This window comes from Lepidochelys olivacea, assembly GCF_965140295.1.
Source record: "Lepidochelys olivacea isolate rLepOli2 genome assembly, chromosome: 7".
Lineage (NCBI taxonomy): Eukaryota > Metazoa > Chordata > Testudines > Cheloniidae > Lepidochelys > Lepidochelys olivacea.
In genome coordinates this window covers 32,850,215-32,877,659 of record NC_140417.1, presented here as the reverse complement: position 1 = coordinate 32,877,659, position 27,445 = coordinate 32,850,215, and the positions used below count along the sequence as shown (strand labels likewise).

The 27,445-nt window shown below is 52.3% G+C and overlaps 1 protein-coding gene across 4 annotated transcripts in view; it reads left to right on the top strand.

Annotated features, from left to right (window-relative positions):
- The window catches only part of FRMD8 (FERM domain containing 8), a gene marked incomplete at its 5' end in the record, with an annotated part of 53,255 nt that overhangs the window by 24,330 nt on the left and 1,480 nt on the right, over nt 1-27,445 (top strand). For 3 of the 4 annotated variants that reach the window (XM_084634244.1, XM_084634243.1, XM_084634242.1), the window contains 5 exons: nt 1,938-2,156; nt 2,535-2,658; nt 3,078-3,224; nt 3,628-3,826; nt 5,160-11,561. In XM_084634244.1, the coding sequence (XP_084490370.1) occupies nt 1,938-2,156; nt 2,535-2,658; nt 3,078-3,224; nt 3,628-3,826; nt 5,160-5,281 (811 nt within the window). In that variant the 3' untranslated portion in view covers nt 5,282-11,561. Of the gene's footprint in view, nt 1-1,937; nt 2,157-2,534; nt 2,659-3,077; nt 3,225-3,627; nt 3,827-5,159; nt 11,562-27,445 lie in introns of those variants that run through there. The other variant, XM_084634245.1, reaches the window with a different exon arrangement.

The window sequence follows — 27,445 nt, the reverse complement described above, 5'->3', positions numbered from 1 at the left end:
TTCCCTATGTGCCACCTTCCATCTCAGGGACTCCCCGCAAACCCTGTCCCCAATCTCCCCCATGCCAGGGGTTCTGTATGCCACGCATTCCCTCTACCCCCATATCAGGGTTCCCCATTCTCCTCTCTGTGCCAGGGGTTGTGTGCATGCTCCCATCCCCCCCCCATCCCCCCATTTTTCTGTTCGTCTGGGCAATCAGTCATTCGGGGCGTCAGCGTGTTACTCTTGGGAGGATGAGCAGGGAGAAGCGGGGGTGATGTTATGCTGGAGGCGTTAATAGTGCCATCGACTACTTGTTTGATTTATACACAATTGCACAAGTGCTTGACGCTGGCTGTGCGAATCAAATGGCAGAGGCTCCATGTGTCCTCATTATTTCCCCCGCCAAAATCCATTGGGTTCTGGCCATTGATGCCTAGAACATTCCCTGAAAATTCAGGGAATGTTCAGATGCAACAGTCAACAACTATCGTTACGTCTATACAGAGAAATGCCATAGAGCTTGCAAAGCCTGTATACTCAACTCCACCAGCTACTCTTCTGTTCCTGCGTTCAGTATCAGTCCAGGAACAAAGCTGTGGTCTGATTGTTGTTTTCCCACTTTGGGTCTTCATTCTCCCACCTTCCTTTCTCCTTCTCTCCACTCTCTCTTCCCTACGACAGTTGCTCCCCACCCCCTCTCCCTTTCCATCTGCTAAAATGATCAGCCGTGGAATGATCTGACACTTGTCCTCTGAGAGCTTGACCGCCAGTGAGAATAGTTTGTGTCATGGGGAGTGGACCCCTTAAAGTATCATTAGAGACTCAGGTGTGTCAGTTACATTCAGGGCAGTTTTCCCTCCCCCACCCAGAGCAATTAGTTCAGGCTCTCTGCCGACTCAGGCAGGCCTCACTATGTTGCTTGCACTCAGGGCATTCCCCCCACTCCATCTCTGAGCTATTGTGTCAAGCTCTTGGCAGACTCCGCAGATGCGGTGATATTAGTCACATGCCGATGACATTGGGAAGCTTTAGATTTTGTACCACTTGAATGTTATGCAAGCGACAAATACATCATACAGGCCACACTTGGTCTGCAGGCTGTATGTTTGACATCCTTAATCTAGTTGTGTACTTCCCTCCCAGAACTGGGAATGGAACCCAGGAATCCTGGCTCCCAGCCCCCTGTTCCTCTAACTCCTTTCCTGGAGCTGGGAATAGAACTGGGGAGCACCAGCTCCCAGGCCCACTGCTGAATGTGCTTTCCCATGCTTGGAGTCGTGCTGGGAAATGAAGATGGGGCGGGTTTCCCCCACTCTCTCTGCAGCTGGACACTCCTGGCAGGGGGAATGCTGATCCCAGAATGCGAGTTTGGCTGGGATCCTGAGCCAGGATAATAGCTCATTGTCCCACCCCGCAATGCTCTGTCCATGGGGCGGCTTAACTGGGCTTGCTTGTGAACAATGGTGCTATTCATTGGGGTGGTGCTGTAGCAGTGCAACACCCACCTCTCCTGGTGCGCCCCCGCCAGCCTGTATGTGTGCAGAACGGGGAAAGCCTCCCTACGTGGGTCGGCAAGAAAGGAGATGATGCCAGGGATGTACTCGTAAATGCTCTGTAAGCTGTGATGCTTCTGAATCCTGATGGTGGCAGAGCTTGAAATAGCACCCAGGAGTACTGGCTCCCAGCCCCCGCTAAGCACCAGACTGGTGGTCCCACACAAGTTACAATCTCTGGGGGAGCTGGAGAGGAAGGGGGCTGCCATAGCCTGGAGGGGGATGGTTAACTGGATCAGGCGGCTCCCATAATGGGGGAGGGTGGAATCTCAGTGAAGAGGGTTGCAGGGGGGAGGGAGGAGTCATAGCCCGGGAGTGGGGGGTGTTGAAGCGGGGGGAACTGTCCTAGCCCCATGGGGGGCTCCTGCCCCCCCTGTTCTGAGAGCTGTGCTGTCCCTGCAGGGAGAATCTGGAGGCCTTCCTGCCTGCTCACCTGTGCCGACGGGGGCACAGCCTGCTGACGGCACTGTGGAAGCGGGGGGCCAAGCAGCCAGCCTACGAGCAGGGGCTGCTCCAGGCCTACCAAGCAGTGCGGGAGGAGGCAGCCTGTGAAGAGCCTGAGGCTCTGTGCCAGCACTACCGGGCCTATCTGCAGAGGTGCCACCAGCTGCCGTACTATGGGTGAGTCTGGGCACTTGGCTGCTGAATAACCTGGTAACTCCTGCACCTGTCAGTGGCGTGGGCTGGAGGCATTTGGTAATCCCAGCCCAGCAGTCCCATTAATTCCACCGTCTCCCCTGTTCGTGGTCTGCCCAGGCCCCTCAGGGGGTGACCTAGCTCTGCAAGAACCATTTCCTGGCCGGAGTGTGACAAGATCTCGCAGTAGCGCCTGTATCTTTGCTATCTGTGGGTCAGGGGACATGGGGGAGGAATATGGTGCCCAGGGGGACAAACCCCAAAGCCTTCCCAGTTCTGTTAGTGAGCGCTTGTGCAATCCGAGCACTTCCCCGTGCAAGGCCTATCTGCCGTGGTGCAACGGATGTGTCTTTCTCTCTCCAGCTGTGCTTTCTTCTATGGGGAGATTGACAAGCCAGCCCAGGGCTTCCTGCACCGGGGAGGGCGCAAGGCTGTGTCGGTCGCCATCAGCTTGGAGGGTGTGTACGTCATGGACAGCAAGGAGAAGGTAACGCTGCTCAGGGGATCCAGTGGCGGGGGGGTGCATGAGAGCTGTGCACGGGGACATATATTGCTCTTTTGGGGTCATGGCTGGGGGCTGCCTCTGGATCCCCTTATTCCCTACAGTGCCTTCTAGTGCTGCCCAGATCCTTCCTGTACCGCCCAGAGCCCCCTATGCTGCTCCCCACACACTCTAGTGCCTCCTAATACTGCCCACATGTATGCTCTGTTTTCCATAATGCTGAGCCAGTCAGTCCCCCTGCTATGGGGCCAGATCACAGACAGTGCCCCCTAGAAGGGAAAGACCCCATGTCCCATTCCCTACCCCGCAAGCCAGCCAGTACCCTCCCCTGCCCTGGGGCTGGATTGTAGCTGGCACTCCCTGGGAGAGAAAGGTCCCATGCTCCATCTCTCTTTCTATGGCAGCATGTCTTGCTGGGCCTGCGGTTCCAGGAGCTCTCGTGGGACCACACGTACCCCGATGAGGAGGAGGAGCACATTCTCTGGCTGGAGTTCGATGGGGAAAACGAAGGGACCCTGGTCAACAAGCTGCTGAAGATTTACTCCAAGCAGGTGACTGGGATCTCTGGGGTGTTTTTGGTCTCTGGGCCCCATCCAGCATCTGGCCGCCTCACCGAGGCAGCCAGCAAGCGGCAGGGGGTATAGTCCGTGCTCAGAGCAATGCTCCCATCACAGCACTGGCCGTCTTCCCCTCCTGGAGCCTGGATTTGTTTCAAAGGCCAACAAACAGCCACCAGACTGGGAACAGGCTCTTCCTGGGGCTGGGTTAGAAGGGAAAGTCCCCAGGCCCCATTCCCTGAGCCAGCCAGTCTCCCCTGCATGGGGCCGGATCAGACCTGGAGCCCCCTCTAGAGGAACGGCCTCCTGTCCCATTCCCCACTTCCCTGAGCCAGCCAGTCCCCGCTGCGCCCTGGTGGGGAAGGCCCAGCTGACCGACAGCCCCTGCTCCCTGCAGGCAGAGCTGATGAGCGGCCTTATCGAGTACTGCCTGGAGCTGAGCACAGCGGGGGAGCTGTCGGCCCCGGAGAACAGCAGCCTCCAGAGCCCCATGCTGCCTCCTCTGGCCAGCAAGCAGCGCCCCAAGCTGCGGCGGCAGAGCAGCGTGGTCTGCAGCCGCATCCAGCACCTCGCCACCATAGACTACGTTGAAGATGGTAAGCGGGGAGGGGCAGGGGGTTGTCCCTTGTTGCGGCACCCAGCTAGGAGCCACCACTGGGGCTTCCCTGCCCTCTGCCAGTCTTCTGGAACCTCCTGTATCTCTCTCCTGCTCTAGAGCAGGGGCGGGCAAGCTTTTTGGCCTGAGGGCCACATCAGGTGTCTGAAATTGTATGGAGGGCCGGTTAGGGGAGGCTTTGCCTCCCGAAACAGCCAGGCATGGCCTGACACTTCCTCCCCCGCACCCTGCTTCTCGCCCCAGATGGTCCCCCCAGGACTCCTGCCACATCCAACCCCCCGGTTCCCTGACGGCCCCCCGGGGACCCTTGCCCCATCCACCCCCCCCAGCTCTCAGTCCCCTGACCGGACCCTCTGCCCCTAACTGCCCCCCACCACCCCATCCAACCCCCCTCCCCTTCCTGACTGCCCCCCCGACCCCTGCCCCATCCACCCACTCCCTCGCTCCCTGTCCCCTGACCACCTTCTGCTGCCCCATCCAACCCCTCCTCTCCTTCCTGACTGCCCCCCTGGGACCCCTGACCCCATTCAATCTCCCTGTTCCCCGCCCTCTGACCACCCCAACCCCTATCCATGCCCCTGACCACCCCACCAACTCCCCTGCCCTCTATCCTGCCCCCTGACCGCGCTGCCTGGAGCACCGCTGGCTGGCGGCGCAGCTGCACCAGGACAGGCAGCTGCGCTGTGGAGCACAGAGCACTGGGTCAGGCCAGGCTCTGCAGCTGCGCTGCCCCAGGAGCTCACAGCCCCGGCGCCCGGAGCACTGTGCCGGCGGCATGGCGAGGTGAGGCTGTCGGGGAGGGGAGCAGTGGGGGAGAGTCCAGGGACTAGCTTCCTGGGCCAGGAGCTCAGGGGCTGGGCAGGACGGTCCTGTGGGCCACATGTAGTTTGTCCACCTCTGCTCTAGAGTCACCCCCAGTGGAGTCTCATAGCTCCACTATCACCCCATTACCGGGGGCACCAAACAGGTGGGTGAGTAAGTGGCAGAGCCTGAGAGAGAACCCAGGGGTCCTGGCTCCCAGCCCCTGCTACTGTAACCCACTAGACTCCACTCCCCTCCAGAGCCAGGGAGAGAACCCAGGCATCCTGGCTCCCAGCTCCCCCATCCCCAGAGTTGAGGATAGAACCCCCGTATCCTGCCTTAAACTCTGCTGACTCTCAGGAGCTGTCTCTCAGGGGAAGCAGTCATTTTGTTAGCCATTTTCAGCTCCCACCATTAAGCTGTGGCCCCGTGGAGTCCAGTGGGTGAATCCAGGGCTGACTTGTGCCCGTATCTCTCCTCCCCACCTTCTTACCCTGCTCCCTGGGCTCCAGGTAAAGAGATCAAGCGTGTGAAACCCAAGCGGACGGCCTCCTTCTTCACCCGCCAGTTCTCGCACGGCCCTACCTCCTACTCCGCTGTGCAGGCGCCAGTCGAGAGCCTGGAGCAGGGCTGAGTGCCGTCTTCGCCGGTGCACAGGGAGCAATGGACCGATCCATCTAGGGGCATGCCCTGTGCCCAGCACGCTGGCTCTCCTCTGGGCTAGGAGCCTCTCTAAGTTATTCTGTGTTAATTTATACCAGTGGGATCCCAGCTTGCTGCATCAGAAGTCCTGTCTAGTCCCTCTTCTGCAGCCATTCCAGCCTAGGCCCTTCGGTGCTGGGGCTCCTCTGGTTACGTTGCTTTGTGTGTTCTTTGTGGGCACTGACACCCCCTCCTTCCCCCCCCCCCGGGTGGTGGAAGCCTCCCAGTGTGGTCCCGCTGTACCTGTGCGGGCACGACACCATTGGTTTCAGTTGGCACTGATGTAAATGAGGGGAAGAGCAGCCATGCCACCTCGCCGAGCCAGTGTTGTTCTGAGGTCATCTTGCCCACCCCTCCGCGCTCCTAGGCCTCTGAGAGCTGTCCTGATGGCGAGCGTGCTCTGCAGCGTTCCTGCCCCAGAGCTCTGTCTCTTTCCCCCGGGGTGAAGCGTCCCGTCGGGCCAGGCTTCACGGAGTGCAGGGCCAGAACCTGCCTGCATGTGCCCATCAGTGCAGCACATCAGGGTCCCGCAGCACCTCGCTAGTCCTGAGTGGGGAAACTCTCCTGTCTCCCCTTGAGGAGAGGGATTCGTCCGGTCTCCCGCGCAGGGCGGGAAGGGCTGCGCGGCGTTGGTCCATTCCCCATTCGATAGACTATTGAAGTGTCTTGGCTATATCCGCTGGTGGGTCGTTCCATTTTCAAACCTGTGCAGGAGTAGGGCAGGGAAGGGGTCTAGCGATTCCGACATAACCCCGCCTGCGTTTCTGGGTGAACTGAGTGCGTAGCAGCTTTAAGACCTTTTGCAATTCAGCTGGGTGAGTCTGATTTCAAAACTGGCCTCACCTCTGGTCCATAGCTAATTCAGTCCAGGAGAGGTAGGCATGAGGTGTTCAGTGAAGCGAAGCAGGGAAGATTGCTTTGCTGCCGACACTTCACTAAGAAAGAAGCCTCCTGTCTGGGCCTATCGGCTCAGGACATCTCACCGGTCCTAAAAATCCCTTCCTGCCCCAGGAACTTGGCCCGCTTTTTGGAGGGGTTTGTACGTTAGGCTTGTAAGTATCACCCTTTCTGTTGATGGGATATTTTTCTTGATGGCTGGACAAGTGAGTTGCTGGTGCAGGAAATGGGTGACTTCCCCCACAAGAATCTTTGTTCAGCTGTGAAGAAGGCACGCTGGGGTATTAATACAAAGGATCAGTAATTGACTGCAGCAGGTTTCCTCACTGGCTGTGCCTCTGTTGGAGGGAACAAGCTCCTTGCCTTTCTGAGGCTGATGGTTGGTCTATTTCAAGTTGTGTGTGGTGACATGCCAGGAGTCCAAACTGCTTTGCCTTATCCATTCAGTACAGATAGGCTGTTTTGAACGACTCAGCCTGTGTCTTGGTTTGGACTTGAGCCAAAGGGGTTTAGATACACCAGCCCTGTTAACTTTAACAAGAGCGGGACATCTAAATCTCTTGCTTCATTTTTGAAAATCTTAGCCTTAAAACCCCAGCACTGCACACTTTCCAGTAAGTGCTTTATTTCCCTAGTGGGGAAGAGCTCTACTGGGTGCTTCTTAAAGGACAGTGTTGCTTGTTAATCCCCAACCCCCTTTTTAAATCTGCTCTGTTCAATCTAGCGTGGGTGGAGACATCCTTTCAATGTAGGAAAAAAACCTGTCAGGGTGGGGTGTTTAAAGGGACAGTGTGAATTTAGTCTCTGAACTCCTGTTGAATTTCACTGGGAATTGGGTGCTGACTGGAAACCGTAGCCTTGCTTACCGCAGTGCTGTTTGGAGAGCGGGAAGCAAGCTGAGAGTGTGAAAGTGGAATAAGTCAGTTTCCACATCTAGACAAACCCTTGGTGGCTGGCAGTGGCTTTGTGTGCTTGGGAAATCTGGGGGAGGAGGGACATCACCCAGGAGTACTGAGAATCTTAAGCTATACAGACCTGCCAGCCACACACCTCAGCTGCACAAGCATAGCACGTGCTCCTGGGCTCCCCAGTCTCCATCATGCATGTGCCCTTGGAAATCTCTCTCCTATGGCAGCGAGGGTTTTCCGGGGATTGTACCACGACCGTTTGCTTGTCTCCTTCTCAACACCCCCCCCCCCCCCGGGAACCAGATGTTCCTGCTCGTGGATTGACCCTGGATGGCAATTCATTCCCCTGCACTGCCTAGACAGGGTAAACGGCCATAAGCTATAGATCTAAACTGCTTAGCCAGTGTTAGCAGCACTGGTGCCAAAAAAACTTTGCATTCTTCCCCCGGGGGTTGGCAGCTGAGCCCATGGTGCGGTTGGGGTGAGGCTGGCATTTTGATCTTTGTGTCTTAGATTTCCAAAAGGTTTCAGGCGCCCAGATCCCATTGAATTTCAATTGGATTCCCCTGTGCTCCTTTGGGAAAAAGCACTAGTCCCCATCTGTTGGTTTTGAGCACTTGTCAATGCCAGTCCGGTTTCTGATCAGCAATCAGACTGCTTGGAGGGTGAGACTGTCAGTGCCTAAGGGGTCAAAGTGTTCATCTCCGGTTTCCCTTGGGGATTTCCAGGTGGGCTTGTCCTCCGTTCCTTCGGGCCCTCCTGGCATTGCAGTGTCGTTAAGCGTGGATGTTGCTGATCCAGTGGCAGCAGGAGGGGGAGGCGTAGGCAGACTTTCCTGTGGGGCAGAGTTTGTTCACGGATGGTAAGGTAGAAAGATAGAGTTTATTTCCGTGTGTTACCAAGTGGCTTGGCTGGTTTCAGAACCTGTTTGGCAGCAAAAGTGTGAGGTGGGGGAGATTCGGTTTGGGGACAGGAAAAAAAATAGGCTCCAATTATTTTTAGGCTTGGCTGGGAAAGCTGCAGCACTTAGTGGAAGCAGGCCGGCTGCTTTGCCAGGGCTGGCTGCATTTGCACTCAAATGGCATGCAAAGCTTTGGCTCTTGTCAGGGACAGCCTGCATGTTGGGAGGGCTGGATCGGTGCTGACGAAGACGCTGATACAGCAGACTTTTAGATATGGCAGGGGTGGAAGCACCAGTGGGTTAGCTAGGCCCAACTGACAACTTGTCTAACTTTCCTCTGGCTTGTAGCATGTGCAGTCCCACGATTCGCGTATTTCTGGAGCGTGTGCCGCTGCCTTAGGGCTTGGCTACACTGACCTCTTATAGCGCTCTAACTTGCTGGCTCAGGGGGGTGAAACCCCCCCCCCGAGCGCAGCAAGTCTGAGCGCTTTAAAGCGCTAGTGTAGACAGGCTCTGAGCACTGGGAGCCAAACCCTCGTGGAGGTGGATTACCAGGAGCGTGCGACCACGCTCGCACTTCAAAGCGCTGCTGCGGGAGCACTTTGACGTTTCCAGTGTAGCCATGCCCTTAGGGCTAGGTCGGTCAGTGACTCTAGGAGTTCTCCAGCTGGGGCTTGGAGCCAAGTGTTGGGCTCTGTCCTCATCTCAGTGTTGGAAGGGGGTCTGCTATAGGGACTTCATAAATGCTTTCGCTCCATCTGGGTCCTGGTCTGATTTCTAGCTCTGCCAGCCGGTGCCCTGGCTCCAGCCATTCTCCCAGTGCGATGGCACTGCCCTTTCTGCTTCCAAGCCACATCTGTGGTCAGCTCTGCTCTTTCCCAGTGCCGTTCTGACCCAGTTAGCCTCTTGTACCACTTTGCACTAACAGGAGCCACAGCACAAAGGCGCAGGACAGCGGTGAATCTGGCTCCAAGCGCTGAATGGAGCGGAGGTGGGGGTTGCTAGTGATTTGAGAAAACGAAAAAATACAGGGCATGATCCTGTTTCAAACCAGGAGGCTTTAGAACCTTCCCTGGGGTGCCTGTCCGTTTCTCACTCTACTGCAGAGTCACCATGTTAATGTGAGCATTGAAATGGTACCCCACTGAAAGCATCCCAGTCTCGTCAGGGGTAAAAGAAAAGCACATCGGTTAAAGGTGACAGCCACGTTTTCTGGGCAGGAGAACTCTGATATCCCATATGCAAAAGCTGGGCTCTTCTTGTGCCATGGGACTGAAGCACAAGGCTTTGTGAAACAGACGTGGATTCTTGCAGATTTGGAGTGGAGCACGGGGTGGGGGGATAGTTTTTCTCCTGCAGTGTCTGAGGTCTGGGAAGTGAATGCAGGAAGGAGCTGGGTGTGCGGAAGGGACGTGGAGGAGCTGCTGCAGCTGGGAATGAGCCACAGGTCAGCTAAACCCGAGGGCCCTGGGTTTCAGTAGTGATTCTGGGGGGAGCCTAGCCTGAGACTCCTCCAATGTGACTGGATTTTCAAAGGGCAGGTGCTCAGCAATTCCTGGAAATCAGGCCCCTTTTAAGGGTACCCAAAAGTTGAAGCACCCAAAATCCTGAGTCACTGTTGAAAACTCTTGGCTACGGATCATTCAAGTTAAACCTGAGACACCCAGTGTCTGAACCCTGAATACTCTGGGTTATGTCATGTCAGTAGAAGGTACCTTGAAGCAGCTTGTCTCTTTAATGCTGCAAAATCCTTCAGAGCAGACCAAAGGCCTATATTTTGCATCTGGTGTGAGGTTCGAGGTTCACTGCAGTAACAAGTGGGTGTGAAATACCGCTGGGTCCTTGAATGCACTGGGATAAAATTGCTACATGACGCTGATGGAACCAGGCCCAAAGCATTCAAGGTTCCAATCCCCCTCTGTGCAATTAGATTCAGGCTGAGTTGGCGCTTTGGTCAGTGCCTGTTGTGTGTTCGGTTTTGGGGACTGCCATGGGGGCTGTTAAAAATGCTGAGCTCGGCCTTCATTCTGCACTTCCTGTTCAGCTTGCAGTTAGCAGTGTGGGAGGGGCCGGGGGAGAAAATAGTTTGCCTCTTAGCCATTTGCAACTGCTAGTGCTTGCATAACTGGACTCCTCCTTTTCCTAGGTCAAATGTCACAAGAAACTGCTTTAGCACAATTGCTGCAATGTTTTGGGTTTGGACGATTTTTTTTTAACCATATAAACATTGCTGTTGGTTTGAGGTTTGGCTAAAAACACAGGAGGGGAGTTTTTTAATTACACTTGGGCAACATTTGGACCCGCTTCCTCTCATTTTTGGAAGGCAAAGGGCTTCTGTTTTGGTTTCACAGATCTAAATAATGTCCCCCCTAGTACTTTACAAATGATCACTTGGTGTGTCTTCCTCCTCCTCTGGTATATTTCACAACAGTTGCAAGAAGACAGCTTTGTACTCTGATGCACTTGTCCAGGTCTTCACTGAAGCTGTGCTGTTTACAGCACCTGGGATCACTGTTGTGTTGATTTAGACCAGCTGATGTTCTGGCCCATTATCAACATAAAACTCCATATTATTAACATAGGTTTTGAAAAACCTACAACACTAACTAGTTGCCATGTGGAGAATTTTTCACCATTGGTCCTGTGTCTCATTTTTTCCATTTACCATTAAAGTTAAGTGGTCGGTTTCCCTTTTGGACATCAGTTAGCTTTCTCCTCCTGATGCTGTTGTATTGTATTTGGGTCTCTGAATGGCATTTAAATCCAAATAACTTTGTCACTGGCTTATTTTATTTAAAAATTCCAAAAAAAGTCTCTTCACAGCAGGCTTTGTAAACCTTCCTCTTTGTTTTGTGTAGAGTGAATTTTGGGTTCTGTGCATAAGTGTTCCTTTCATTCCAGCCTTCTTCTATGTTTAATTCTAGAAGTCTGTGGAGTGAGATCCATATTTTTCACTCTTGGCAAGGTTGCATGTCTTGTTTGTCTGGTGCCATGATGCCTTTCGGGATAAAATTGCCAACATGTGTCTTAAACCACGATCCATACAGCTGGATCTAAGATCAGTTTATGCCAAGCACTTTGTAAATGTGCCTTTAAATGCAGTGCCATGGAAGGAAATGGACTGAAATGTATTCTCTCTGGTAGCCAGTAAGCAAATCATTCTAATGTTACCTGGAGGAATTGTGCTTTTCCAGGCTGGATTCTGCCCTCAAAGAGACCTGAGTTTGTAATGGAGAATCAAGCCAATAATTCTGCACGTCTGTCTGAACTGCATCATTCTGTCTTGTGCTCATTGTATCTTGTATCTGGAAGTGTTGATTCTTTTGTGTGATGTGTGTGTTTGAATTCCCCTGATCTGGAAATGTCATACCTGTCAACAATATGCAACACAAAAAATGGCCTTCTCTTTTTACTGATTTCTGTGTGGATTTCATTTTTAGAAGGAAAAAAAATTGTGTACATACTAATATTTTTCTTTTGTATGCTACAGATGACTCTTATAATAAAGAGGCTGTTTTCAACAAATAAGGTACTAATTTGAGATCTGTTTATAAAAGGTACTGTCTGAGAAACCAGGTGTTAAGGTGGGCAATGTTAATTACAGCATGTGATTGAGGAAGGGAGGAGAGAACTTGTTTTCAAAGCTACCCCATTTCACATGTTGTGTCTCAGTTTATCTATGATCATTATAAAATCACTTCTGTCTTAAATACTTTTCTGGCCCCCATCCCTATAGCATCTGAACACTTCACAATCTATAATGTACTCATCTTCACACCACCTCTGGGAGGTAGGGCAGTGCTATTATCCACATATAACAAATGGGGAAACTGAGGCACACACTAAGTGACTTGCCGAAAGTCACACAGGTCAGCGTTAGAGCAGGGAACCAAACGCCAGTCCCTCAAGTCCTACTCTAGCATCCTACCTGTTTGAGGGCTTTCCTTCCACCCTCCCACTTCCCTGGTTCTTGTCATGCAGACAGCAAGCAGCAAAAGACCAGAAGTCCAAAGTGCAGACAATGCAATGTTTATTGGGGGTTAATTTCCGGCAAGTATGATTCCCATTTCCCTACCTACTGCTTGTTTGACCCCCGTTTATATAGTAATATTCTCAGCTATACCTTAACCAGTCATTTTACTGAAATCTATCTAAACCAATCCTAACATATTGTAACATAGTTCTCTAACCAACTATATCCCACTACCCTAATTAACTTACACCTCGCAAAATTAATTATACAGCAGACAGAAACAATTAGAGAACCAGACAGATTAACAATAGAAAAGTGGGGGCCATAAAAATAATACAGAAATGAGGGTTTCACAATTATCGATAAGTGATTTCTTGCCGGATACGATGTTATCAATCTAAGCTGTTTTTTTTTTAACCATCTTAACATCTGTTTCTTTATCTGGTGGTGATAGGCACTATCAGGACAAGATCATAACAGCACAATACCACCTTATTTCAGTGTGACTGGTTTGGAATGTGAGGATGTGACCGTATACTTCCCAGCTTTTGGCTGCCCCTGCTGCTTAGCCAAAGGCCTTAGCCTAAGAACAAGGCCTCAGACTATCCTAGTGAGAGAAGGCCCATACACAGACGGACTTGTGATTTGGATTCTTTTTTTTATACCTCTATAACTAGCTAAGTGATAAAAATACACTTAAGTTCTTAAAGTATAGGCCTTTACAGGCAGGCCTGCATAGCTATATTTTAACACTACCCGCTGGGCCAGCCTTCCTATTCCTCAAAGTTCATTTATGCTGTGAAACCCCACTTATGAAATCACTCCATAGTCTTAGTCACTCCAGATCAACTTGTCTCTTTTTGAGTCAAGAGGTGGTCATTCTAACGCTAGCAATTCAGAGGAGGAATGTAGAGCAGAGATGTGAGGAGGAGGAATGTGGGAAGATGGTGGTTGCTAGACTGCATCAAAGCACTGATGCATTTATTTCAGTACCCACATGCTAAGAGTGGCCTGTGCCAGCTGGGTCAGCGGAAAGTGCAAGAATCCAGGTGGTATGTATTTATGGGATAACTTCCCCCTTCCTGACCACTAGTTAGGTAGTGGCTGGTTTATGTCCTGAAGAATGAAGGTTTATGTCCCTTCCAAAATATATATATATATATATGTGTGTGTATTCTTATTCTGGATGTTCTTATCCATAGAAATGTTCAGTCCTTGGCTTGTCACCTCAGAACCATGGATGAAGGTGAACAAAGGGTTAAGAGGAGTTGGTCATTTAGCCCACCTGGTTGCACCTGTCCTGGAGGGTGCGTTAGGCCTAATTAATGAGGAAACTCAGCTTGGGAAGGGATGGGTGGTGGCATATACAGGAATTTTAGAGCAGAAGGGGCCTGGAGGGAGAAACTACAGTCACTGTCTGTAGGAGGGAGTGAAGAGACCTGTAGGGAATAGGAAGGATCTTGCAGGTCAAGGAGAAAGTCCAGGGAAAGGCTTGGTAGGAAGAAGACCAGGGAGGTGGCAGCAAGGGGTCTAATGAGGTGACCCTGGACTGCCTGTGTAAGGGGACTGTTGGCCCCTTACTGAAACTTTGTGGACTTTTTGGCTGGCCCCCTCCAAGTACCAAAAGAAAGAGGAAGGGCTGATGGAAAATCAAGATTCTGAGACCACGCTCCAGGTCAGCCTGACTGAGAGGCAGGCAGGCCAATGAGAGAGTCAGGAGTGTGGGGTCCCCGTACTCCCTGTGAGCTGGAGCTGCCTGGTCAGAGGGGCCGAGCTAAGGAGAGAGCAGGAGCCGGAGCAGCCCAGGGAGCAGATCCATGCTGGGAGCAGAGCTGCAGCGGGAAGAGCCAGAACCAGGGGCCACAGGAGCAGCCGAGAGAGAGCAGCCGTGGAGCTGGGACGGGAGCAGTCTGGACCCAAGTATAGTGAGCAGCTGGGGAGAGCAAGGGGGACCCTGGGCAGGGAGACTCCCCTAGCCAGGAGGTCTTGCAGGCCGGACTAGGAGGGGGGATTGATGGGGGAAGAAGGGCCCTGCCACCTAGCACCTGAGGCCACTGCCAGAGCGAGTGTCTGACTCACTGCACCCTGCAGCACAGCCAGGGCCTGGGACAGGTGAGGAACAGACTGTGAATGACCCTTACATTCCAGAGATGCTGTTTGTGGTGTCCCCATGACACAGGGTGGGGGGATGGATTTTCCTTTCCCATTTTTTCCTTATTTTTTTTTAAACTGGTTGCTGTTTACTAAATTGTATTAGCTTTAAACGGTATGTAATGATCAGTGGGTCAGGGAAGTGTCCAGTGGGGAGAGAGCACCCCGGAGTGGGGACAGCCTGTACCCTGCCCTAAGTGACCACAACAAGGTTGGGGGTTGAGCCCCCAGGAATCCTGGGCCAGCCTTGTTGGGGTTACAAGGACTCTGCCACACAGGAGTATGGAAGGGGAGCCCTTGAGGTGAGACAGACCTCTGGGGAAGGGAGTGGGAGCAAGGACTCAGATCTTTTTGCTAGCTAATTCCACCAGGGTAGTGTATAAGCCAGGAAAGTTCCCCACAATAGCAGGACAAATCCTCCACTTCCCCTGTCCTAGGTCCCTGGCACTGGACTGGAACCTAGTTTAGAGGGTCCACCAGACACTGATAAGGTGGTGTGAAGGCCCTGAAACACGGATCTGGATAGCTGGAAGCCCTGATAAAAAGGTGCATAGACCACTGGGCCCAGGCTCGAGGGCAGCAAACAAGACTGAGGCACTGGAAGGAGAACTAGGAAGGCTGGCCCAGTACGTAGGAAGCTATTACTCCGGAAGGGTTGGGACTAAAGCCCAGCTGGCCAGACAGCTGAGCCATGTGAAGGAGACAGACCATGGTAGGGCCAGATCAGCTGTCAGCAGGGAGTGTTAGATGAAGTGAGCCCACTATGCCACACCCAGCCATCGGGGGTGTCCCAGCAGTGAGTAAACTCCTCCACAATCACCTTGTTGCTCAGGCTAAGTACATAGGATGGGGAGAATAGCTGCTCAGAGTTAAGTGCTAGTTTTCCCTAGCTGTATGGGGAGTTTTGTTTGTTCTTCAAGTGCTTGCTCATGTCAATTCCAGTTAGGTGTGTGCCTACGCCAACACACTTTTCCCTAGCAGCTACCCATCGGGCCGGCTGTGGAGCCCCCTGGAGTGGCACCGGTATGGCGCTCTATATACCACCCTGCCGACCCACCCCCTTTTCAGTTCCTTCTTACCGCCATTGTTGGACCAGTGGTCTCTTGCGTGCAAGTGTCCCACTAATCCCTAGCTCTTCTGTTAATCTCTGTATATAGTTACCCATTGTTAGTTAATAGTTCTTCGTTAGTTGTTTCTCGCTACTTAGCAGGTTGTGGGGGACTCCCCCTCCAACACGCGCCCCACAGGGCCTCGGGGCATGCCGTCTCAGGGCTTCAAACCCTGTAGTCCCCGCGCTAAACCGATGCCTATGGGCGACCCCCATGGCTCCTGCCTCTGGTGTCTGAGAGAAGCCCATCAATCGGACAAGTGCAAGATCTGCAACTTTCAAACCTAGCACCAGGAAGGAGAGGGACATACGCTTAAAGCAACTCCTCATGGAGTCAGTCCTCCTTTTGCAGCAGGACCCAGCCCCAAGCGCCTCGGTGCAGACCAATCCTCCTGTGGAACTGTCTGCGGTGCCGAGAAAGGACTCTGCACGCCAGCCCAGGAGCCGCAGGTCCCCCGGGCTCCAGAAACGCTCTCCCCGGCACCACTTTCATTCCCCAGCTGCCCTCAAGAAACAGACCAAGGGGAAATCCCCCCAGCAGGTTGCTACAGCTACTGCACCCATGGAAGGGGACGGACAGGGTACTGGCCTATGGCCGGCAGACCCTCGGGCCGCGCAGAGCCATCGCAGGTCCCTGTCTCTCCTGGAAGCCCTGCTCTCCTGGACTCACCACGGCTGCATGTGGGGGAAGTTATGATGCCTTCCACCCTGGACACTTTTGAAGCCACTAGGGGGCTCATCGAAATGACGGCACCTAAGCCTCCCATATGAGGGATAAGCCTCCACTCCTTGGGAGCATGGCATGGTCTAGAGGCAAGCCTGCCATGTTGGGTCCGTCTGCCCCCTGACCTGGATTGCCGTGCCGCTCTGAGTCCCAGCACCGTGCTTATGCCCCGCGCCAGTCTGACTCGCGGCACCAATCCGACTGGTGGCACTGGTCCCATAGTCCCGACCCTTGGAGCCGCTCCCGTTCAAGGTAGTCATTGGCAGATAAGTCATGGTCCCGCTCGAGGTCCAGGTCCTGCTCTGTGACCTCACGGCACTGTTCTAAGCACCAACCTCAGCGTGCATGCCATTCAAAAGGCAAGGGAGCCTAAGGCAAGACATTTTGGTGCCCCAATGGCAGTTCTGGACTCCTTGGGCATACCATCAGGCCCAGGGCACCCCACCAGGTATTCCACTGCACCCCCCTCCCCAGTCCTCCTGTTCGGGATCTCACCTCCCAGAGGCAACTCTCAGCTGCCCACCCAAGTATCCTCCGCAAAACCTGGACCCAGCACCACGTTGGCTTGCCGAGGCTACACCCAGTGCCCGTGAAGACCCGGTCCCTACAGATCAAGGGGCCACCACAGAACTGGTCCTACCAGTTAGTTCCTCCTCACCATCCCCTGATGACATCTGGGCCACCTCCCATGGATTACAGGGCCCTGCAGGAACTTCTCCGACAAGTAGCCCTGAATATGAATCTTCAGGTGAAGGAAGAGGTAGAACGGGAGGACCCAATGGTGGACACCTTGGCACCAGAGGGCCACTCTAGGGTAGCCTTACCCATTATAAAAACTATCCGATCCAATGCCAAAACCATTTGGCAAACACCTGCCTCCATCCCCCCTACGGCCAAGGGGGCTGAACGTAAATACTTTGTTCCCACTAAGGGTTACGAGTATCTCTTCACCCATCCTCTCCCATGCTCTCTCGTGGTGGAGGCGGTGAATGAAAAAGAGAGGCAAGGTCAGCAGGCTCCCGCACCCAAATCAAGGGAGGCTAAACGGCTTGACTTGTTTGGAAGGAAAATTTATTCCACAGGGGGTCTCTCTCTCTCTCAGGATCACATAACAACTTGTGGTCCTGAGTAGATACAACTACAACTCATGGTCCTTGATCCTAAAATTGAAGGAGCGCCTCCCCTCTGAGTCGCAAGCGGAGTTGGGGACCATTGCGGAAGAGGGTAAAGCTGTTGCCCGGACTTCTCTCCAGGGCTCCCTTCTCTCCAGGGCTCACCTTCAGGCTATTAAGTGAAAACGTTGCCATGTAGCCAAGACTTCACAGTACCACAAGATGCTGCAATCCAGATCAGGTCCCTGTGGTTGGAGTGCTTGCTGCTATAAGAGTGCTGTACCAGGACACGGCCTTCCTCAAACACTGCACTGCTGTCCACAACCTGGTTGCCTCCTCTCCTTTCCTGAACTGTCTATCCCGCTTCTACCGTGCATGGTCTCTTTCTTTATTACATCAGACCGATGGGTGCTCCGCACGGAAGAGGCGGGATAGTCTATTCAATTCTGCTCTTCCCCACCCTCCCATCCCCCTTGCCCATCCCTCTTCAGGGACCCTTCTGACGAACAACGTCTCATCCAGGAGCTCCAGGTTCTTCTCGCCCTAGGAGTGGTGGAGAAGGTCCCTCAGAAACTCAAAAGCAAAGATTTCTACTCCCGATACTTCCTCGTCCCCAAAGTGAAGCAGGGCCTCAGGCCCATTCTGGACCTGCGGGAATGCAACAAGTTCATACTCAGCGTGAAGTTCTACATGGTCTCCCTAAGCACAATCATCCCTTCCCTGGACCCGAGAGACTGGTACGCCGCCCATGATATGAAGGACACTTATTTTCACATATCTGTCACCCTGACTCACAGACAGTTCCTCCATTTCATGGTGAACAATGTGCATTACCAGTTCACGGCCCTCCCGTCTGGGCTTTGCACAGCACCTCATGTCTTCACCAAGTGCATGGCGATTGTAGCAGCCTTTCGCCGCCACGACCGCGTGCATATTTACCCTTACCTGGACGACTGGCTACTCCGGGGCCGCTCCCGTCAGCAGGTGGAATCGCAGGTGCAGCTAGTCAGAGACACATTCAACTGATTAGATATCATACTCAATGTCAGCAAATCAGTGCTCACCCCAGCTCAAAGGATAGAGTTCATTGGAGCCATTCTGGATGTGACTCAAGTGAGAGCATTCCTGCCAGAGACCTGTCACCTAGCCCTCTCGCAGATAATCAGCAACCTTTGCAGCTTTCCTACCACCACGGCAAGGCAGTGTCTCAGGCTGATAGGTCATATGGCATCCTGCACATACGTGGTTCAACACGCCAGGCTGTGACTCAGACCCTTGGAACCACGGCTCACATCTGTGTATCGCCCGCGTCACGACAGTCTGGACGCAGTGCTGACCATCCCTCGGAACACCCTCGATTCCCTATGGCGGTGGCTGAATCCCCACGCGGTAAGCGCCTGGGTTCCTTTTCGCTCGCCCCAGCCCATCTTGACCTTAGTCACAAACGCGTCTGCGCTGGGCTGTGGAGCACATCTGGGAAGCCGGACAACTCCGGGCCCATGGCAAGTAGTGGAGCTGGTTTTACATATCAACGTCCAAGAACTCCGGGCGTCCAAGATCCACCTCACCTGCCCAGCTTTTCTGACGCACTTGCAGGGCCACTACGTAGAGGTGTTGACGGACAACACAACAGCTGTGTTTTTATATAAACAAGCAAGGCGGAGCCCGCTCATCTCTTCTCTGTCAGGAAGCCCTCCTACTATGGGACTCTTGCTTAGCCTACTCATCCTTCTCCAGGCTTCATACCTGCTGGGCATTCAGAATGTGCTGGCAGACAGTCTGAGTAGACGTTTCCACACACACGAGTGGTCGACTCGCCCGGACATCATCCACTCCATCTTCTGCAGTTGGGGGTTTCCCCACATAGAACTGTTCACCACACGGGCCAACAGAAAGTGCCCAAGCTTTTGCTCCTTCAGGAGCCACAGCCCGTGCTTGGTTGCAGATGCGTTCAGGATTCCATGATCTGGGCGGCTGCTATACGCCTTCCCACTGATCCACAAAGTGCTTCTCAAAGTCCGCAGGGACAAGGCAGATGTCATTTTCATGGCCCCAGCCTGGCCTCGCCAGTGCTGGTACCCCACACTTGTTGGTCCAGCCACTGATATGGCTACCTCTCATTCCCGACCTCATTACACACGACCACGGTCACCTCCTTCATCCAGACCTTCAGTCTCCCCACCTCATGGCCTGGAGAATCCGTGGCTGAATCAGGCAGAGCTCGCCTATTCAGATCCGGTGAGGCAGGTACTTCTGGAAAGCTGCAAGCCGTGTACTAGGGCCACATACAGGGCGAAATGGAAGAGGTTCTCCAGCTGGTGCGCCCAAAGGCAGGTGCTCCTGCTCCAGGCTCCCATTCTTTGTATCCTGGACAATCTCTTCTGTACCTAAAGGACCAGCATCTGGCGTTTGGTTCCCTCAAGCTCCACGTCATGGCTATCTCAGCCTTTCACCCAAGCGATTTTGAGCGTTCGGTGTTTGCTTACCCCATCGTGGCACATTTCCTGAAAGGCCTGGAGAAGATACATCCCCTGATGAAGCCCCTCATCCCGGCCTGGGACCTTAACCTAATCCTCTCCCAGCTCATGAGCCTTTAGCTTCTTGTTCACTCGTCTACCTCTCTTGGAAAGTAGCTTTTCTGGTGGCTATCACCTCAGCATGACGAGTGTCTGAGCTGTGGCCCCTCACCTCTGAGCTCCCATACACAATTTTTCATAAAGACAAGGTAGAACTTAGGCCTCATCCAGCTTTCCTTACCAAGGTGGTGTCCTGCTTCCATATTAGCCAGGACATCTTCCTGCCAGTTTTTTATCCAAAGCCACACAACAGCCCTCAAGAACAACAGCTGCATTCGCTGGATGTTAGGCGAGCGCTCGCTTTCTATATCGAGTGCACAAAGCTGTTCTGAAAGACGACCCAGTTGTTTGTTGCTATAGCAGATCCGATGAAAGGATTGCCAGTCTCTTCCCAGTGGATCTCCTCCTGGATCACAGCTTGTTTCCGCACCTGTTATGACTTGGTGAAGGTTCCTCTGCCTGCCATCACAGCTCAGTCCACGAGGGCACAGGCCTCGTCAGCAGCCTTTCTAGCCCAAGTACCTCTCCAGGAAATCTGTAGGGCTGCGACGTAGTCTTCTGTGCACACCTTCATGTTGCATTACGCCATCGTCCACCATTCTAGGAATGATGCGGCCTTCAGCAGAACAGTACACCTCTACCCCGATATAACGTGGTCCTCGGGAGCCAAAAATCTTACCGCATTATAGGTGAAACCACGTTATATCGAACTTGCTTTGGCCTCGAGCATTTCCGTTATTAATGGTCACTTCCTGCCCCCTAACTGACCCCTAAGAACCCCTGACCCATTCAGCCCCCCCGCTCCTTGTCCCCTGACTACCCCCTCCACAGATCCCCCACCCCTAACCACCCCTCCCAAGACCCCACCCTCTATCTAAGCCCCCTGCTCCTGGTCCCCTGACTGCCCCCTCCAGAGACCTCCCCATCCCTAATCACCCCCAGGACTCCACCCCTGACAGGCCCCCCGGGACTCCCACGCCCTAGTTCCCCGTCCCCTGACCGCCCCGCCCCCAGAACCTCCGAACCATCCAACCCCCGGGCCCGGCACCCTTAACACGCCGCTCAGTGTTGGAGCCAGACACGCTGGCGCACTGATCCACTGGTATGCACAGCCCCGCCTCCCAGAGCGCTGCTTTACCGCGTTATATCCGAATTCGTGTTCTATCAGGTTACGTTATATCAGGGTAGAGGTGTACTTCAGTCGGCAATACCTTGACTCCAACCTCACCTCCTAGGTAAGGCTTGGAAGTCACCTAACTGGAGTTGATATGAGCAAGCACTTGAAGAAAAACCGGTTAGTCACCTTTTGTAACAGTTGTTCTTTGAGATGAGTTGCTCATGTCTATTCCATCCCCCCCCGCCTTCTCCTCCGTCGGAGTAGCCAGCAAGAAGGAACTGAAAGGGAGGTCGGGCTGGCAGGGTGGTATATAGAGCACTGGATCGCGCCACTCCAGGGGGTTCCACAGCCGGTCCGACGGGCAGCTGCTCGGGAAACGTTTCCGACAGCCGCGCACACGGCCGTGTGCACACCTAACTGGAATAGACATGAGCAGCACATCTCGAAGCACAACAGCTACAGAAGGGGAGTATCTGATTTTTGTTGCTGTCAGAACAGCTCTTCAGGGTGTGGCACCTGGCATCACGGGGGGAGGCCCAGGCTCAGTTATGGTGGGGTCTGTGCAGCACCCAGTGCGACAGGGACCCTAATCTTGGTTGGAGTCCATGCAGTATCACTGGGCCCCCACACCCAGACCCAAGTGGGGCCTCTGTACTGCCATAAGCTAGAAAATTTTTAATAACTCAGGCCGAGACTTTTTTTTAAAAATGACTTAATGATTTGGGGACTTCAGCCTGACACATTTGAAAAGGGGCTGGTTTTTAGTGGGTGGGTGGCCCATTTTTTGCTGCCTCAATTCAGGTGCCCAGTCAATACAGATATTGAAAATCTTGTCTGCAAGTAAAATCTCTTGCTGGAAATCCAAGCCAGACAACACAAATGAGAAATAAGGCATACATTTAACAGTGCAGGTGACTGACCATTGGAATGAACAGCCAAAGGAAGTGGAGGATTCTCCAGCTCATTTCAAGACTTGGATGCCTTTCCAGAAGTTATTCTAGTCAGTTACAAGTTATTGGGCTCAACACACCAGTAGTGGGGTGAAATTCTCAAGTCTGTGTTATACAGGAGGTCAGACTGGATAATCTAACACTCTTCTGGCCTTGATCTCGATGAAGAATTCTTCGCTGCATTGAAAATCTAAGCTCAGAGACTTGAGGCAGGAAGGGTCCATTGGGCTTTTAGTCGAGCAACCTAGTTCTCTGCTTGTGAAACTTCTCTGCAGAATGAAGGAACTGAAAAAACACCTTGCAGAGACAAATCCTGCCACGAGGTGGTGCAAATGGACCGTGTCCCATGCCTGTTTGTTTTTCCACCCATAGGACTGTTTCTGTTCCTTTGTTCAGAAGCAAAGCTTGCTAGGCCCCCCCCCCCCCCCGATGCCTCGAAGGCCCATGGGGACAGTGCTGCTTCTGTCGGTTGTGCTGTAACATTTTCAGAGCACTCAAAATGTGGCATTAAAAAAATTGGGCTGGACAGCAGCAGCCAGTGCTAAGGCCCCATGGAAAGGGGCAGAAACAGCTGGATACAACAAAAACTGCTGTCTGGAACGCACACTTGTAGTTCTGCCTTTGCCTTGTGCAAACTAAAGGGGGTCTCAGGTGGAGGATGTCTTCCTAGGGTCCTGTCCCAGGCCTTGGATACAGTATCTTGTGGCATTTAAATGCTTGTCAGCTGGTATTTGTATCTATGCCATCTGTCTGTGGCTCTTACATCCCCCGCTGCAACCCCACCTCCACCACAGATCTGAGTGCCTCACACTCTGTCAATAGAACAGGAATACTTGTGGCACCTTAGAGACTAACAAATTTATTAGAGCATAAACTTTCGTGGGCTACAGCCCACTTCATCGGATGCATAGAATGGAACATATAGTAAGATGGTAGACAGATAGATACAGATATATACAGAGAATCATGAAAAGGTGGGAGTTGCCATACAAACTCTAAGAGGCTAATTAATTAAGATGAGCTATTATCAGCAGGAGAAAAAAACTTTTGTAGTGATAATCAAGATGGCCCATTTAGACAGTTGACAAGAAGGTGTGAGGATTCTTAACATGGGGAAATAGATTCAATATATGGAATGACCCAGGCACTCCCAGTCTCTATTCAAAACCAAGTTAATGGTATCTAGTTTGCATATTAATTCAAGCTTAGCAGTTTCTCGTTGGAGTCTGTTTTTGAAGCTTTTCTGTTGCAAAATTGTCACCTTTAAGTCTGTTACTGAGCAGCCAGAGAGATTGAAGTGTTCTACCGGTTTTTGAATGTTATGATTCCTGATGTCAGATTTGTGTCCATTTATTCTTTTGCGAAGAGACTGTCCGGGTTGGCCAATGCACATGGCAGAGGGACATTGCTGGCACATATCACATTGGTAGATGTGCAGGTGAACGAGCCCCTGATGGCGTGGCTAATGTGATTAGGTCCTATGATTGTGTCACTTGAATAAATATGTGGCCAGAGTTGGCATCAGGCTTTGTTGCAAGGATAGATTCCTGGGTTAGTGTTTTTTTTGTGTGGTGTGTGGTTGCTGGAGAATATTTGCTTCAGGTTGGGGGGCTGTCTGAAAGCGAGGGTTGGTCTGTCTCCCAAGATCTGTGAGAGTGAGGGATCATTTTTCAGGATAGGTTGTAAATCTCTGATGATGTGCTGGAGAGGTTTTAGTTGGGGGCTGAAGGTGACGGCTAGTGGCGTTCTGTTGTTTTCTTTGTTGGGCCTGTCCTGTAGTAGGTGACTTCTGGGTACTCTTCTGGCTCTGTCAATCTGTTTTTTCACTTCAGCAGGTGGGTATTGTAGTTTTAAGAATGCTTGATAGATATCTTGTAGGTGTTTGTCTCTGTCTGAGGGATTGGAGCAAATGCGGTTGTATCTTAGAGCTTGGCTGTAGACAATGGATCGTGTGGTGTGTCCTGGATGGAAGCTGGAGGCATGTAGGTAAGTATAGCGGTCAGTAGGTTTCCTCCTGTGAGGGAGGGCAGTGCTGTTACACTGTGACACAGAGAAGCTTTGTCTACGTTGGAGCTGGAAGGTGTAAAGTCCAGCTGAAGGAGACCTGCTACCACTGGCTAAGTGGGGTGAGCTGCAGGAGGGGCCAGTGTCTCAGGTGGGTACATACTTGAGATGGCCAGCTCCTGGCACTGCAGCTATACTCTGTTTTAGCCTGCTAGCTAGATGAGAGCAAGCATGGGTATGTCTCCTTGAACTGTAGACATGTCCTTGGTGACTTTCCCAAGGTCATGCAGGAAGTCTGATGGTGTTGGGACTTGAACCTAGGTCTCCCAAGTCCACAACTAGTGCCCCGTCGCTGGGCCAGTGCTACCCCAGTATGACTTCCCTGTGGGGGACCCATTGACTTGGAATAAAAGTGGCTTCTTTGATTTAGCTAAAACCCCATCCCAAATGCCATAAATGAAACCAAAAAAAGACCTCTTCTACTGGAACAACAATGTCCACCTGGGAGAAGAAGTTGTGCCTGTTTGAATAGATGGGCTTAAATTTACACCTCAGGCTATTAAGTGAAAACATTGCATGTAGACAAGACTTCACGGTACTAAAAGATGCTGCAGTCAGGGTCAGGTCCCTGTGGTTGGGGTGCTTGCTGCTGTAAGAGTGCTGTATCAGGACACGGCCTTCCTCAAACACTGCAGTACTGCTGAATCCATAGTGCAGAGAACATGGCATCTAGGCATTGCTTGTTGCGGAGCATTTACTGAGCCACTTTGCTCTTTGTGAGAGCTCCGGAGGAGGTGTACGTGAGTGTTTCCGTGCACTGAATCCACCAGGGGACAGGGCTGTCTAAGGGTTCAGTGAGATAGCAGCAGGGGTGGGAACAGAACCTAGGAATCCTGATCCCAGCCCTGTCCCTTGTTTTAACCTGCTAGAACCCACTCCCTTCCCTCAAGCTGGGACTAGAACCCAGGCGTCCTAGGACCCACTCCTTTCCAGAGCCACAGATAGACCCAGGAGTCCTGGATCACAGTTCTGTGCCTTGATCATAGCTCTTTCTACCTCATATATATATCTATAGCCTTGTAAAGCTCAGCAAATCTATTTCAGTTTCTCTCTCATGAAATGGACACTGCTGTCCCAGGAAGTGTGCCCATAAAACCCCTCTCTAAATAGTGTGGCCAGGCCCAAGCATTCCAAAATCATGAGACTGGCTTAAAAAAAAATCACGAGGCTTTTTTAATTAGCAGTGTTGGGTCTAGTCACTTTGCCTGCTGGGTTTGGAGGCCTTAGGGGTCACATCTCCAAGCTAACGAAGGCTGCTAAGCAAAACCCAAATCCAAATGGAGGTGGGGAGTGCTGGCTCAGCTGCTGCAAGGGGCTGGTCTTGTTCTGATGATGCAGTTGCAAGCTGTGCCCGGATTTTAGCAGTGTAAACATTGTATTTTTCCACACGATCTCCCTTGCCTGTTTTGCAGCTCTGTGCTGGTCACAAGACAGGCTTCAGATAGACTCACCCCATGCTCTCCTAAGCTCTTTAGGGACAGGGACCATTGTTGTTTGTACAGCACCTAGCACAGCGGGGTCCTTGGCTGGGGCTCAAAGGTGCTACCAGCCAATAATAGTATCTCCATTATTCTCTTAGCTGTGAAGTTAAACAGGACGTGAACCATATCCAGTCCTCTGAGACTACTAGCATGAGCTGGGTGAAGCCTTGTTGTGGTTGAGTTAAAACCTCACTGAGATTGATAGGTCTGCAGTCACCCTTCATGTAACATGCTGAAGGATAAGCCCCCGCCTAAGACAAAAAGAGTTGGTGAACATGCCAAGGAGCTTTTGCTGATTACTGTTTAGGGTAGGGGGTGGCAGAATAGGCAAAAAACCTGGGAGAGACTAAGAGTCAGGGACTGTGGCTGATCCTGGAAGAAACCCCACCATTATGGAGAGGTTTGGGGGTCAGGGGAGTAGGCTGAAAAGCGGGCTCTTGGTGCAATGAGCAAAGGGAGCTGTTTCCTGCTATATGATCGAATTGGCCCTGCCAACACTGGTTCTCCACTTGTGGGGTAACTCCCTTCCCTTCATGTGTTGTTATATAATGCCTGCATTTGTAATTTTCACTCCATACATCTGAAGAAGTGGGGTTTTTTTTACCCACGAAAGCTTATGCCCAAATAAATCTGTTAGTCTTTAAGGTGCCACCAGACTCCTTGTTGCTTCCCTATTCCAGGACTCAGGCCTTTGTCTGTTCTTAGCAAACAAAACAGCAAAGACCATACAGATCACCACGTTTCTGCTCCCATCTGGAATGCCCCCAGGGCCCTGAAATTTGACTAGCTATTCAGGTTGAAAAGAGGCAACACTATTCAGAAACTGAGACCCATGTGCTAACAATAGCATTTGTCTCTTCTGCAGCTGCCCAAAGAAGCATTAAGTCATTCCTAGCATGCATTTTGTCTCTAGCTGAGCAATGAATGTCAGGGCAGCAGTGGAAAATTCCTTCCGCTTGTTCCTGCCTTTGCTGGAAAGAGCCAGATTTGGGTGTTGCCTCTGCTGTTGCAGAACTCAGGCACTGTAGAAAAAACACTTTGGGAACTGAGATTTGCTGTGCTTTGGGAAGTGGTGGGGGAGCCCACAGGGTGGTTCTGTGTGTGGAGGAAGTAGGGTGACTGGACGTTCTGTTATTGTTTGGACCATCCTGATATTAGAGGGTTTGTCTTACATAGCCAACTATACGCCTCTCTGCCCCCAAAAAAAAGTGTCCCAATTTTTCAGACTTGCTATCTGGTCACCCTAGGAGGGAGGCTGGGGGGGAAGGTGTGTTTGTTTGGGGCGGTGGGGGGAGTGCCTCGCGGTGGGGGGGTTGCAAAGAGAGTGAAGTGGAGAAGAGTTTTTGGGGGGGATGGGTGGAGTGCATTGGCTCCAAGAGGGCAGATGGGTTTTGTGTGTGTAGATGGGGTCATTGTGGTATGCAGTCTGATGCATCAGGAGTTTACAGAGGGTGCTGTGTATGAGGTGGCAAGGTGTGGTGTGTTGTGATGGGGGCTGTGTGAGAGGTGGCGGGGTTGTTGCAGGGTGTTATGCACAGAGAGGCTTGTGCTGTGTGTGAGGCAGTGGGGTTGTTGTGGTTCCTAGTTTACGGAGGTTGTGCTATGTGAGGTTGCAGGGTTCTTGTGGCATGTTGTGTACAGGGGTGTTCTATGTGAGGCAGCAGGGTTGTTGTGTGTGAGGCGGCGCGGCAGGATCATTGTGTGCAGGGGGGTTGTGCTGCGTGTAAGGCAACAGGCTCTTGTGGTGCATTGTATACAGAGTAGTTTGTACCATGTGAGGCGCCAGAGTCATTGTGGTGTGTTGCGGATGAGGTGTCATTCTGTGTGAGGCAGCAGGGGCATTGTTTTATGTTCGGGCATCACTGTGTGTGAGGCAGCAACGTTGTTGTGGTGCATTGTGTACAGGCGCCGTGCTGTGTCAGGCAGGGGTGGTTGTAGTGCACTGCATGCAGAGGCAGTGGGGTTGCTGTGGTGCGTCCTATACAGGAGGTGTTTTATGTCAGGGGGTGGGGTTGTTGAGATGCATTATGTATGGGGGCTGTGCTGTGTCAGGTTGTTATGCGTTGTGTACTGGGGGGGTGTCAGGCAGGGGTTGTTGTGGTGTGTTGTGTACAGTGGCTGTGCTGTGTGGCGG